Consider the following 14,023-nt stretch of genomic DNA (forward strand, 5'->3'; position numbering starts at 1 on the left):
GAAAAAAATTGTTTCTTAGTTAAAAGGTGAAAAAAGAAAAAAAAATTGCAGTAGTGAAGGTCCTTCGGTTCTTCTATTCTTCAGTCTGGCTCGCCTTTAGTCCTGCCAGGTATTCAGGAGAGTGTTGAGTTTCCCTGAGATACACTGTTCCTCTGTGTTGTAAACCACAGTCCTTATTTTAAAGCAGGCCGTATTTGTTTCCCAGACTGCCTTATTTTGTGTTTAGCAAAGAGTCAGTTTGTGGCTCAGCCTCTGGGTGGCAGTGAGGACATTGCACCACTTTCAATTTTCACAAGAAGCAGGACGATCCTTCTCTGATCAGGTGCGTGTTTTGTGTGTGTGTGTCTGAATGTGCACGTGTGCGTGTGTGTGCATGTATGTGTGCGTGTACGTTTATGTGTGTGTGTGTGAGAGTGTCTGTGTGTGTTTCTAACACTATTTTTTAAAAAAGGGGAAACTCTTGAGGTTTAAACCTCAAGAAAATATTTCCAAAAATATTTACACAACAAAGTAATTCTAATTGTTTCTTAGGTGTTAAAATAGAATTGCTGAAGGCAAGGAGTGGTATTACTTTCAAAGGGTACACTTGCTCACTTTATTCAATTAGGGATAAGTAAGATTCATTTTTTTAAAGAATCGAACGTTAAGATGAGCCTTTTCTCTAAACAAAACCAAAACAATGACTCTTAACATTTGGAAATTTAAAAAAAATAAATTTCAATTTGAATTCTCATCTTCATGAGTGTTGTTCTCTTATGCAAAGCACTCATCTTACATGATAGTCAACTTTACTAACAAAATAAAATAAATTATATCTGTTGTTTTCAATTATCAGGTTTAAATATGAAACTAGTTTTATTTTTAAAATCTAAGCACTATGCATATTTACTAAATAGCTATTTTTTTCCAAGAATTCGTCTAGACACTGAAAATGTTAGCATTTAAAAAAAGCTGAGATTACTTTGTAATGATAATGCTGATAATAACTTGTTGTGAATAAGGAAAGGGATGATAGGGACGGAAGTTGAAGTAATATGTACAAAGAAAAGTAATTCAACAAAAATTCATTTAGGTATCTTACCCAAATTTACCTTGCAAGGAAAGCAATTATCATCAAATAAAATAAAATTGTAAATACAAAACTATCAGTCAATATCAGTGATGGGAACATTTTTATTAACTATCTTAAAGTAGGTGAATTTAAACAAACATATATTTTTCCACTTTAAAAATAATTGTTTTATATTTTATAACAAAAATAAATTTAAAAATAATTTTACATTGCTTGATATGAGTCTGCATTTTCATTCCTTCATATATATATATATATGCCATGGGGAAATTTTTCTATATACAACTTCTCCATCAAAATAGTTGATCACCACACTGAATGAAAACAGAAAGCAATTTAATGTGATTTTATTTTTTTCAGGAACGTTTGTACATGAAGACTTTGGATTCATCTCTGTGGTAGATAAACATTCTAATTCAATGATGGGGCTGGTCCGAGATTGGTGGGCTCCGCACAGCATAGGTATGTACTAGAACTTCCCACATTAATATATAGTTTGGCTTGTGTATAATTTCAATATACCCAGAATTTGATACAAGCATGTAATGTGTAGAAAAGCAATTTATTCCTATTGACTTATGTTCATTTTATGTTCATTTTACATTATGTTAATATTATATTTTAAATCAAGTCTCAAAAGCTTGAAAGCTTTTTTTCCTAGCCTGAAATAGTAGTTAAAAGAAATGAACTTAATCCAACTTTCAGCAATCTCTAGTTTTGAGATCTGGGACAATCCCCCACCTCTCTGTAAGCTGCCACCACCCACCCGGTTCCCTTGCCAGTCCCCAATCCCGCCCCACTGCTGCCACCCACCAGGTTCCCCTTGCTAGTCCTCAGTGCTGCCCTGCCACTGCCACCCACCCTGGTTCCCCATGGTTCCCTATTCACCATCCAGCGATCTGAGCCTGCAGGCCAGGGGGAGGAACCAAGAGGTGATCAATGCACCTCATAGCGACTAGTAGAGCTGTTGATCTGGTCAGTACACCATTATGGTCACTGGGCTGTTATTATCTAGTATAAGCAATAAATCATTGGCCACCTCTAAGATTAAATTTCTGAATTCATAAAATAATACCTACCTTCTTCATATTTTAAACAATTAACTTACATATTATCTGTACAATGTTTTAGCTTAATTTTAGTTATAAAAAGTAATTAACATTAGCATTCTATATAAGAAAGAGTTAATATGCAAATTGACCATCACTTCAACACACAAGATTCCCATCACCATATGATCAAAGATGGCCACCACAAGATGGCCAGCAGGGGAAGGCAGTTGGGAGGGATCAGGCCTGAAAGGGAGGGCAGTTGGGGTGATCAGGCCTGCAGGCAGAGGCTGTTAGGGGCAATCAGTCATATATATCTTATCTAATAAAAGACAAAAAGGGTAATTAACCATACCTCTGCTATGCTTCCCATTGACTAATCAGGGTGATATGCAAGTTAACTGACAACCAAGATGGCGACTGACAGCCAGGCAGCAGAAGCAAACAGGAGGCTTGCTTTATCCAGTGATGGAGGAAGCCAAGGTTCCCCGCCTGCTGTGGTTGGCTCTGAGCTCTGGAAGCAACGATGTTTCAATTATAAAAGCTAAACAAACCCCAGATACCTGCTTTCAGCTGGCCGCAGCCTCAGAGCTTGAGCGAGCAGCAGAACAACGTTTCAATTATAGAAGCCAAACAAATCCCAGATACCTGCTTTCAGCCAGGCAAGGCTTCAGAGCTGGAGTTGGCTCTCAGCTCCAGTGACAGCTATAAAAGGTAAATAAATCCCAGAGTAAAAAAAAGAAAAAAGAAAAAAGTGGTCATCCCCCAAGGGGTCCCAGACTGTGAGAGGTCACAGGCTAGGCTGAGGGACTCTCCACCCTGAGTGCACATATCATCTATATATATGTATAAACTCCAGGCCTCTAATATATATAATGTCTTTGTGAGTATGCACATATCATCTATTCTAATAAAAAAGAAACATGCAAATTGACCAGTACATCTTCACTACACCCCCAAGCCATGCCCACTAGCCAATCAGAGTGTTTATATGCCAATTAACCCAAACAAGATGGCTTCTGGCAGTCATGGAGCTGGAACAAGCAGGAGGTTTGGCTGCCTTGGCCAGCTCTGGCCTCCACTGAAGGCAACAAAGTTTCTGTTATATAAGATAAATAAACCCCAGATACTTGCTTCCAGCCAGCCTCCACTGGGAGCTTGGGTAGCTGGAAGCTGTGGCAAGCCTGCAAACATCCATCAGCTCCTCACCCAGACTGGCCAGGCACCCCAGCAGTACCACCCTACCGTGAAGGGACTGTGGTCTGCCTGAAAGCTGCCATCAGCCCCTCACTCAGCCTAGTCATATCTTCATGGAGTGAGGGTCCCCACTGGGGGCCTTGGCAAGCCTGCAAACAGTCATCAGCCACTCACCCAGGCTGGCCAGGCACCCCAGCAGGACCACCCCCACCATGAAGGGACTGTGGTCAGCCTGAAAACAGCCCTCAGCCCCTCATCCTTGCTGGCCTGGCACCACAGTTGGGATCCCCACAGTGAAAGGGCTGTGGCCAGCCTGTAAACAGCCATAAGCTCCTCACCCAGGCCGGCCAGGCACCCCAGTGGGGAACCCCACACTAAAGAGGCTGTGGCCAGCCTGCAAACAGCCATCAGTTCCTCACCAAGGTTAACCAGATACCTCAGGGGGGACCCCTAACCTGAATGGGCTGTGGCCAGCCTGTAAACAGCCATCAGCCACTCACCCAGGCTGGCCAGGCACCCCAGTGAGACCCCCACCATGATCTGAGATACCCTTCAGGGCAAACCATCTGGCCCCCACCATTCACCAGGCTTCTATCAAATAAAGTGGGGCCTTGACTTACGAGTGTCCTCACTAACGAGTTTTTCGAGATATGAGCTGTCTCCCGGCCGAATTTTTGCTTTGAGTTGAGTTGCAAGCTAAAATTCGGGTTACAACCCAGCTTCAGATACCCCACCGCTAGTTGGTGCAGCAAATGTCACAGTGATTTGACATACGAGTAATTTGAGTTATGAGCTCCATCATGGAACGAATTAAACTCGTAAGTCAAGGCTCCACTGTATAATAAAAGGGTAATAGGCAAATTAATGGGGGCTCTGCTCAGCCACAAGCCAGGCTAACGGCTGCCAGTACAGCGGTGGTGGTGGGAGCCTCTCTTGCCTCCTCAGCAGCATTAAGGATGTCTGACTGCAGCTTAGGCCTGCTCCCCGCTGCCAATTGGGCATCCCCCGAGGGCCACAGGGCTGCCAGAGGGATGTCTGACTGCCAGCTTAGACCCAATCCCCCTGGGGAGTGGAACTCAGCCAGCAGGTGGTTTTCCAGGGAGGGGTCCCAGACTCAAAGAGGGAACAGGCTGGGCTGAGGGAAGCCCTTCTCCGAGTGCACAAATTTTTGTGCACCGGGCCTCTAGTATCTAATAAGGAGGAAATATGCTAATTGCTACCTCACCCACAAATATGGTGGAGCCCACAGCCAATAAGGAGGGAATATGCTAATTGACTGCCATGCCCTGAAAGATAGCGTCACCCAAAGCTACAAGATGGCAGTGCCCAGTCCCCTCAGCCCTGCCAGGGTGGCAGGCACAGCTAGGCTGGGCCCACTTCCAGTCGGGCACAGCCACTCTATGTGTCTGCCTCCAGAGTCCGCCAGTACCCTCAGCCCATCAGCCTCCCAGGGCCGGCCTGAGGCACAGGCAAACCTGGGATGGCAGCAGACCAGCCACCCAGGGCTGAATTGAGGCACAGGTAACCAGGACTGGCTGAGGTTTGAGCCTCCAGCAGTAGCGGCAGAAGAGGTGTGGTGAGGCACTGCCTTCCCCTGATAGCCAGGTCCCCTCCTACCCCTGAGGTCTGCTATACTATGAGAGGTGGCAGGCTGGGCTAAAGGACTCTGCCTCCAGTGTATGAATTTTCATGCACTGGGCCTCTAGTATGTTTATATACATGAAAAATATCTATAAATCGAATTTGCATGATAAAGCATACTGGATTCCACTCAAACTTATGTGCACAGGATGATTAAAAAGTTTAATTTTCCTTTCTGTTTTCTTTCACACAGTTAATTTACAACCATTGTTCATAACTTTTTCCTTTTCATTCAGAAAGAGATTATGTAATCTTAGCATCTGCTTCTTAAAACTTTGGGACACTTTTTATCACTGAATTCAAAATCTATAGGTCATAAAATGCTGTTAGGACCTAATATTTATTTCACCAGTTAGCAAAATCTCTGTGGTGGAGGCAGATGGGAGTACTTTGATTTGCTGCTTCTTTTTTTTTTTTAACAGGAAAGTGAGGTTAGAATAACGGTTGTTTTTTCTAAGTCAATTGAACATCTCTGTTTCAGTTCTAAATTGGGAACTCAGGACATTGAACCACTTTAAATTTTCACAAGAAGCAGGACGATCCTTCTCTGATCAGGTGCGTGTTTTTGTGTGTGTGTCTGTATGTGCACGCGTGTGTGCGTGTGTGTTTGTGTATGTGTGCATGTACGTTTATGTGTGTGTGTGTCTGTGTGTGTTTCTAAAACTTTTTTTTTAAAGGAGAAACTCTTGAGGTTTAAACCTCAAGAAAACATTTCCAAAAATATTTATACAACAAAGTAATTCTAATTGTTTCTTAGGTGTTAAAATAGAATTGCTGAAGGCAAGGAGTGGTATTACTTCTAAAGGGTAGTCTTGCTCACTTTATTCAATTATAGATAAGTAAGATTCATTTTTTAAAGAATCAAAAGTTAAGATGAGCCTTTTCTCTAAACAAAATCAAAAGAATGACTCTTCACATTTGGGAATTTATAAAAAAAATGAATTTCAAGTTGAATTCTCATTTTTATGAGTGTTGTGCTCTTATGCAAGGCACTCAACTTATATGATAGACAACTTTACTTACAAAATAAATTAAATTATATCTGTTGCTCTCAATTATCATGTTTACATATGAAATGAGTTTATTTTTAAAATCTAAGCACTATGCATATTTATTAAATAGCTATTTTTTTTTCCAAGAGTTCTTCTACACACTGAAAATGTTAGTATGTAAACAAAGGCAAGATTATGTTTGTTAATGATAATGCTGATAATAACTTGTTGTAAATAAGTAAAAGGATGATAGGGACAGAAGTTGAATTAATATGTACTAAGAAAAGACATTCAACAAAAATTCATTTATGTACCTTACCCAAATTTACCTTGCAAAGAAAGCAATTAACACCAAATAAAATAAAATTGGAAACATAAAACTATCATTCAATATCAGTGAAAGAAACATTTTTATTAAGTATCTTAAAGTAGATGAATTTAAACAAACTCAGATATTTTTCCACTTTACAAATAATTGTTTTTTATTTTATAACAAAGATAAATTTAAAAATAATTTTACATTGCTTGATATGAGTCCTCATTTTCTTTCTTTCCTTTTTGTGGGGAAATTTTTCTATACACAATTTCTCCCATCAAAATAGATGATCACCACACAGAAAGAAAACAGAAAGCAATTTAATAAAGGTGTGATTTTATTTTATTCAGGAACATTTGTAAATGAAGACTTTGGATTCATCTCTGTGGTAGATAAACAGTCATAATTCAATGATGGGGCTGGTCCGAGATCGGTGGGCTCCGCACAGCATGGGTATGTACTAGTACTTTCCACATAAATATATAGTTTGGCCTGTGTATAATTTCAATGTACCCAGAATTTGATACAAGCATGTAATGTGTAGAAAAGCAATTTATTCGTATTGACTTATGTTCATTTTATGTTCATTTTACATTATGTTAATGTTATATTTTAAATCAAGTCTCAAAAGCTTGAAACGATTTTTCCTAGCCTGAAATAGTGACAACATCAGAATTTTTAGTTAAAAGAAATGAATTTAATCAAACTTTTAGCAGCCTCTAGTTTTGAGATCTGGGAAAATCCCCCACCCCTCTGTAAATAAATTTTCTTTTCTGGGAAGTAGAGATATAAAACATGATATTTATCTTAATAGATTTCTATGATATTGAAATAAAGTGACATGTATTTGAATGTGCTTCTAAAACTAAAAGTACTATAAATTACTCACAGTTGGTAACATTATATTGAACTAGGGGCCCAGCGCACAAAATTGTGTGCAGGTAGGGTCCTTAGGCATGGCCTGCGATCAGGGCCATCTTCTGCCTGCTCTCCAGTCCCCAGTCCTGCCCCACCGCTGCCACCACCCACCCGGTTCCCCTTGCCAGTCCCCAGTTCCGCCCCGCCGCTGCCACCCACCCTGGTTCCTCATGGTTCCCTATTCACCATCCAGCAATCTGAGCCTGCAGGCCAGGGGGAGGAACCAAGAGGTGATCAATGCACCTCATAGCAACTGGTAGAGCTGTTGATCTGGTCAGTTCACCATTATGGTCACTGGGCTGTTATTATCTAGGATAAGCAATAAATCATTGGCCACCTCTAAGATTCAATTTCTTCATTCATAAAATTATACCTACCTTCTTAAGATCTACACTAATAAAAGACAAACATGCAAATTGACCATACCTTCGCTATGCCTTAAGCCACGCCCACAAGCCAATCAGAGTGTCTGTCTATAAGCAAATTAACCCAACAAAGATGGCGGCCGGCAGTCACAGAGCTGGAGAGTGCAGGAGGCTTGCTTGCTCCAGTGATAGAGGAAACTAACCTTCCCCACCTGCCACGGCCAGCTCTGAGCTCCACTGAAGGCAACAAAGTTTCAATTATAGAAGGTAAATAAACCCCAGATACCTGCTATCAGCCAGTCGTGACCATGGAGCTGGAGAGAGCAGGGGTGGGTTGCACCTGGTGATGGAGGAAGCCAAGCTTTCCGCAGGCCTCCGCTAAAGGCAACAAATTTTCAATTATAGAAGGTAAATAAATCCCAGGATAAAAAAGAAAAGAAAAAAAGGAGAGTCTGGGAGTTTACATCGCCAGGGGGCTTGGCCAGCCTGAAAACGGCCCTCAGCCCCTCACCCAGACTGGCGAGGCACCCCAGCGGTCACCCCCGACCCTAAAGGGGGTGTGACCAACCTGAAAACAGCCATCAATCCCTCACCCAAACCTCCATGAGGTGAGGATCCCCACTGGGGTGGACATCCTCCGAAGGATGTCACACTGCAAGAGGGCATAGGCCTGGCTGAGGGACCCCCCGAGTGCACAAATTTTTGTGTACTGGGCCTCTAGTGTTTAATTATTAACTTACATATTATCTGTACAATGTTTTAGCTTAATTTTAGTTATAAAAGGTAATTAACATTAACATGCTATATAATAAAGATGTATTATGCAAATTGACCATCACTCTAACACACAAGATGGCCACCACCATATTGTCAAAGATGGACACCACAAGATGGCCAGCAGGGCCGGGCAGTTGGGAGAGATCAGGCCTTAAAGGGAGGACAGTTGGGGGTAATCAGGCCAGCAGGGGAGGGCAGTTAGGGGGGACAAGCCCTGCAGGGGAGGGCAGTTTAGGGAACCAGGCCTGTAGGGGAGGGCAGTTAGGTGGTGAACCAGGTCTGCAGGGGAGGGCAGTTGGGTGCAACCAGGCCAGCAGGGGAGGACAGTTAGGGGCAGCCAGGCCAGTAGGGGAGAGTAGTTAGGGGTGACCAGGACAGCAGGGGAAGGTAATTATGGTCAATCAGGCCAGCAGGGAAGGGTAGTTAGGGGCAATCAAGCTGGTAAAGGAGGGAAGTTAAAGGTGACTGGGCCAGCACAAGAGGGCAGTTGGGGGGGACCAGGCCTGCAGAGGAGGGCATTTGTGGGGACCAGGATGGCAGGGTAGGGCAGTTAGTGACATTCAGGCTGGCAGGGGAGTGGTTAAGGGGTAATCAGGCTGGCAGGCCAAAGTGGTTGGTGGCAATTAGGCAGGCAGGCAGGCAGGCAGGTAGTCAAGCAGTTGGGAGCCAGTACTCCTGGATAGTGAGAGGGATGTCCGACTGCCCATTTAGGCCCAATCCAGGATCGGGCCTAAATGGGCAGTCAGACATTCCTCGAGGGGTCCCAGATTGAAGAGGGTGCAGGCTGGGCTGAGGGACACCCCCCTCCCGCCTTGCACGAATTTTGTGCACCAGATCTCTAGTTTTATTTATAAAAGGCTTTTACATACTTAATAATTTTGACTACTTCAAGAGTTACTTCTTTTTTGCTCAGAAGCAAGATTCTTTGTCACTATCCTAAAGATTTAGACTACTATTTTATTTTTTGTATATTCCTCACTATGAAGAAAATTAGACACACTAGCCTTTATTGTGGCTGACATTGTTGATGCTAAGTGCATATTATTTTATTTCACTTTTAAAAATAGCCATACCAGGCCAAAACCGGTTTGGCTCAGTGGATAGAGCGTCGGCCTGCGGACTGAAAGGTCCCAGGTTCGATTCCGGTCAGGGGCATGTACCTGGGTTGCCGGCACATCCCCAGTAGGAGATGTGCAGGAGGCAGCTGATCGATGTCTCTCTCTCATCGATGTTTCTAACTCTCTATTTCTCTCCCTTCCTCTCTGTAAAAAATCAATAAAATATATAAAAAAATAGCCATACCAGGTTGTATTGACATCCTTTGTTCCTTCTTTCCTTTCTTTCATTTTTGTTCAATTTGTGAAGCTATTAACTTAGTAAATGGCCTTTGTAAAATAAACATGTCTAACTCCCTAAGTAAGGTACTGTCTTTTTCACTATACTGTGTCTTTATTTCAATGTTAAATTTTATTACACATTAAGAACTAACTAGTTTTAATAGCACATAGGATCTTCCTAAAGATATTTTGCTATTGAATAAATATAATCTTATTTATACTACTAAGTGTAAAAATCATAATGAATTAACATAAAGCAAACCTAATTTGATGTTATACTTGAAAAATAAATGGCAAGTTAAGGTTTATAAAATTATAACCCAAATGATAGAAAGGCCATGACTCATCCTGTCTAAATTGTTTTTCTCCAGAGACACATGAATCCCATAAATATAAATTTAAACTTGTAAATCATGCTGCTTCTACACCACGGGAGAAGAAAAGATCCACATTAATCACAAATACATGTGGAGAAAACTGTAAGTAATATGTTTCATTCATCATCTTGAGGTGAAAATTGGGAACTCTGTGGTTACCAGTGGTAAACATTCAGTTTATTTTACCTTTATGAGAAAAGCAGAAATGAGATTTAATTCTAATATAATATTGGAATATATAATAAAATGAGCAAAAACTATTGAGGTTAGAATTTTTCCATGCCTTAAAAATTATAAGATTATCATAATAATGACAATTGAGACAGCAATTTCTAAGGGATCACTGAACATCTAGCTGTAAGGAGGAGTAAATAGAAATGGAAAACAGAGAAGATATACAAAATATTCTTCAGTGTTATGTATTTAAATAATATTGAGCAAAGATTTCTGTGTGGTGAAGAAGATGTGCTCTCTTTCCTTTATCAAGGCAGAGTATGATTGACAATGAAGCCTGAAATAGTTTACACAAAAAAGGAAAACAACAGACGAATCTCATTATAAATTTAAATTAAATCAGGGGTGGGGAACGTCCAGCCCACAGGCTACATAAGGCCTGAGAAATCATTTGGTCTGGCCCTGCCAAGGCGTTAGGGGTGACTCAAATAAACGTTTGACCAAATATAGCAGGGTAAGTTTTAAGTTGATAATTTTGCATGGCCCGTGAATGATATTATAAATATCCAAATGGCTCTTGGCCGAAAAAAAGGTTGCAGGCCCTGAACTAAATGTTAAAAAATAAATTATTATCAAATAGCATCACTTTCAAGAGTTAATTATAGAAATGAAAATGTGCTAGATGTAATAATAGGATTATAGATCATGTGCATAATGCTGAAAAGGTTTTGGATAAAAAATCAATACGAATTATTTTTTTTAATTAGTTTTTAGAGAGAGAAAGGGAGTGGGGAAGAGAGAAACATCCATGTGAGAGGGAAAGATTGATAGGTTGCCTCCTACACGCCCCCTAGTGGAGATCCAGCCTGAAACCTGGGAATGTGCCCTGACCAGGAAAAGACCTACAACCTTTTGGTGCACAGGGTGACGCCCGCCCAACCAACTGAGCCACACCAGCCAGGGCTCAATATGAATTCTTAATTCAAAAGAACTTAACTTTTAAAATATATTTTATTGATTTTTTACAGAGAGGAAGGGAGAGGGATAGAGAGTTAGAAACATCGATGAGCGAGAAACATCAATCAGCTGCCTCCTACACACTCCCCACTGGGGATGTGCCTGCAACCAAGGTACATGCCCTTGACCAGAATTGAACCCGGGACCCTTGAGTCCGCAGGCTGATGCTCTATCCACTGAGCCAAACCGGTTAAGGCAAGAACTTAACTTTTAAAACCATTAGAACATAAGCCCTACTTTAAGATTTATGTTCAAAAGCTATCATAATACTTATTGATAAATGTTAATAGCATTTTCATTATAGTTAGAAAAAGGCAATAATTTTTATTATTATTATTGATTAACATTGATTGCTTTGTTGGTGCTAGCCAACATACATAACCAAGAAAATAAAAAAGCGAAAAATCTGAAATTAGAATAAAAGGCAAAATTAATATTATTAGCAAAAAAATATATGATTTTAAATATTTTAAGAGCCCTTAAAAGCTTCATGCCAAAAAATTACAAACAGTAAGGAAATCTGATGTGTGGACTTGTTTAAAAATAATAGGTAAAAATTAACTGTCTACTAAACTACAAAAGTCAGGAAAATGTGATAAAAAGGAAAATGCCATATTTATAAGGCCAAAAATCAGAAATAAACTATTTAATGAAAAATACTGGAAGTAAATTTATTACTTCAAAATTGTACAAGTGAACATAAAATAAGACATACATAATGGAAAAAGACACTATTCAAGGATAAAAGACAGTTTAAAGATGTAAGTTATCTCTATACATTTACTGTGATTCTGTTGAAATATATATTTAAAATTGGTCTCAGAGAGAGATTAAGAGGAAAGGAGAGAGAGACAGGGAGAGAGGGAAACAGAGAGAGAAAAGCAAAACATTGAGAAACATCCATCAGTTGGCTCCCATAGGCACCCAACTGGGATCAACACAAAACCGTTTTGATGTATAGAGCAATGTTCAACCAACTGAGCAACCAGTGGGGCTAATGTACTATATTTTAACATAGTAGGTTCTTGAAAAACTCATTTTAAGGATTTTAAGGCATAATGAAGTGCAATGATTGATAATATATTTTTAAAAAAGAAATGTAATATAATATTGTGGACACTATAAGTACTCAAGTATATTATTAAAGAGGGATATTTTATATGTAGTTTGAGTGGAAAGACAAATTAGAGAATATAGGAAAAATTTAAACACATAAGAATGTATTATATGCTAAAGGTAATATTTCATATCAATGAGAATATATTGATTTATTCACTAAATAGGATTAGGAAAATTCAGTAACCATTTGGAAAATAAAATTTTTTATAAATTTGAGTTTCTACCTCATTTATTACACACACACATACACACACCAAATAGACCCAATTAAAAAAGGAAACTATATAACTTATGATGGAAGCTTTATTTTATAAACTCAAAATAAACAAAGCATTTTATTAATATCAAACAAGATTAATGGTTTGAGCAAGTCAACTATTATCCATTTAAACACCCCTAAGTATCATAAGTTAAGTTAAAACAAAAATGAAATCTAAGATGAATATTGCAAAACATATCACAAGAAATGAACTAATATTCTCAACTTAAAAGTGAGAAAAAACTTAATACAAATATGAGAAGTCTCAAAGAAATAAAATAAGCACATGACAATCATAATACAAAATGTGTAATCCTTTGTTGTCTTTTTATTTATAACAAGAAAAATGAAGTTATAAAATTTTAAATAATATTGGTCATCAGATTTATATATTTAAAAATCTAAATAATGTTTAATGCAGAAAAAAAGAGTGAGCAAAAAGACTTTTAAATCTATATTTGGTACAACATAAGCTGATAGAGCCTCTTTGGACTGAAATTTTCAATCTTTACAAAAATTTTTAAAAAATGTTCTTGAGTCAGTAATAATGCTTATGGAATTTTTTCTAGAGGGTTACTAAAACAGTTGAATGGGTGTGTATAAAATATTATGTATATAATTACTCCTTAGTGAAAACTAAGAAACAATTTAAATATGCATTGGAAAAAATTCAAAGTCTTTCAATAATAAGATTTTTAGTCCATATACCAATAAAACACAATGCAAGCAGCTATTTATAAAAATTTGAAAACTTCATAAGACATGATTAGAATAATCACAAGGATATTTTCTTAAGTAAAAATAATCATAGAATATTTTGTATAGTTTCTTAAATATATGTTTTTAAAAGGGGTTTAGAGAAACTGTCCATTTTTCTCACAGTTGGAAAGAATGCATTCTGTCTTCTGGCAGAATTCCAACTTAAAGAACACACATATAATGCCTGCAATTTCTGTGCTTTCTTTTTTTAATGCAGAGGGATTTGGGATTGGTGTCTCGGAAATTTTAAAAAATGTAAACTTAACCATGAGTTATTCTGGGGAACTTGTACAGAGAAATAGGAGAAAATAGTAGATTTTAAAATCTTATTTTTAATAATTTACAAAGTACTTATTTTACCTGTCCTGAGAAAATATATGAGGAAAAAACACTAATATCACTCCTACATAGAAACACTCTAACGTCTACATTAAACATAAAAATACCAGAACCCTTTCTGCTTTTTCTCACTCTTTTTTCTCTAACAGCATCTGCATTTTTCCTTACCCGGTGCATTGCTGTAGCTCTGGGAATCCGTTTCATTGTAATGGTAACAATATGGAGTGCCATCGTCATAAATTGTAAGTGATAACAGAGACATAGATAGCATTGCTGATATAACAAATGTACTACATTACTTTGATTAATATTCAG

At 38.8% G+C, this 14,023-nt stretch overlaps 1 protein-coding gene across 1 annotated transcript in view; it reads left to right on the top strand.

Annotated features, from left to right (window-relative positions):
• Positions 1 to 5,448: 5,448 nt before the first annotated feature.
• LOC102758482 (NKG2-D type II integral membrane protein-like) overlaps positions 5,449 to 14,023 on the top strand; it is a 15,118-nt gene continuing 6,543 nt past the window's right edge. The window contains exons 1-4 of the mRNA XM_006769582.2: positions 5,449 to 5,514; positions 6,618 to 6,720; positions 10,036 to 10,143; positions 13,858 to 13,950. Coding sequence (XP_006769645.2) covers positions 6,678 to 6,720; positions 10,036 to 10,143; positions 13,858 to 13,950 — 244 coding nt within the window. The 5' untranslated portion in view covers positions 5,449 to 5,514; positions 6,618 to 6,677. The remainder of the gene's footprint in view (positions 5,515 to 6,617; positions 6,721 to 10,035; positions 10,144 to 13,857; positions 13,951 to 14,023) is intronic.

The sequence above is a fragment of the Myotis davidii genome, unplaced genomic scaffold (genome assembly GCF_000327345.1).
Source record: "Myotis davidii unplaced genomic scaffold, ASM32734v1 scaffold2864, whole genome shotgun sequence".
Classification (NCBI taxonomy): Eukaryota; Metazoa; Chordata; class Mammalia; order Chiroptera; family Vespertilionidae; genus Myotis; species Myotis davidii.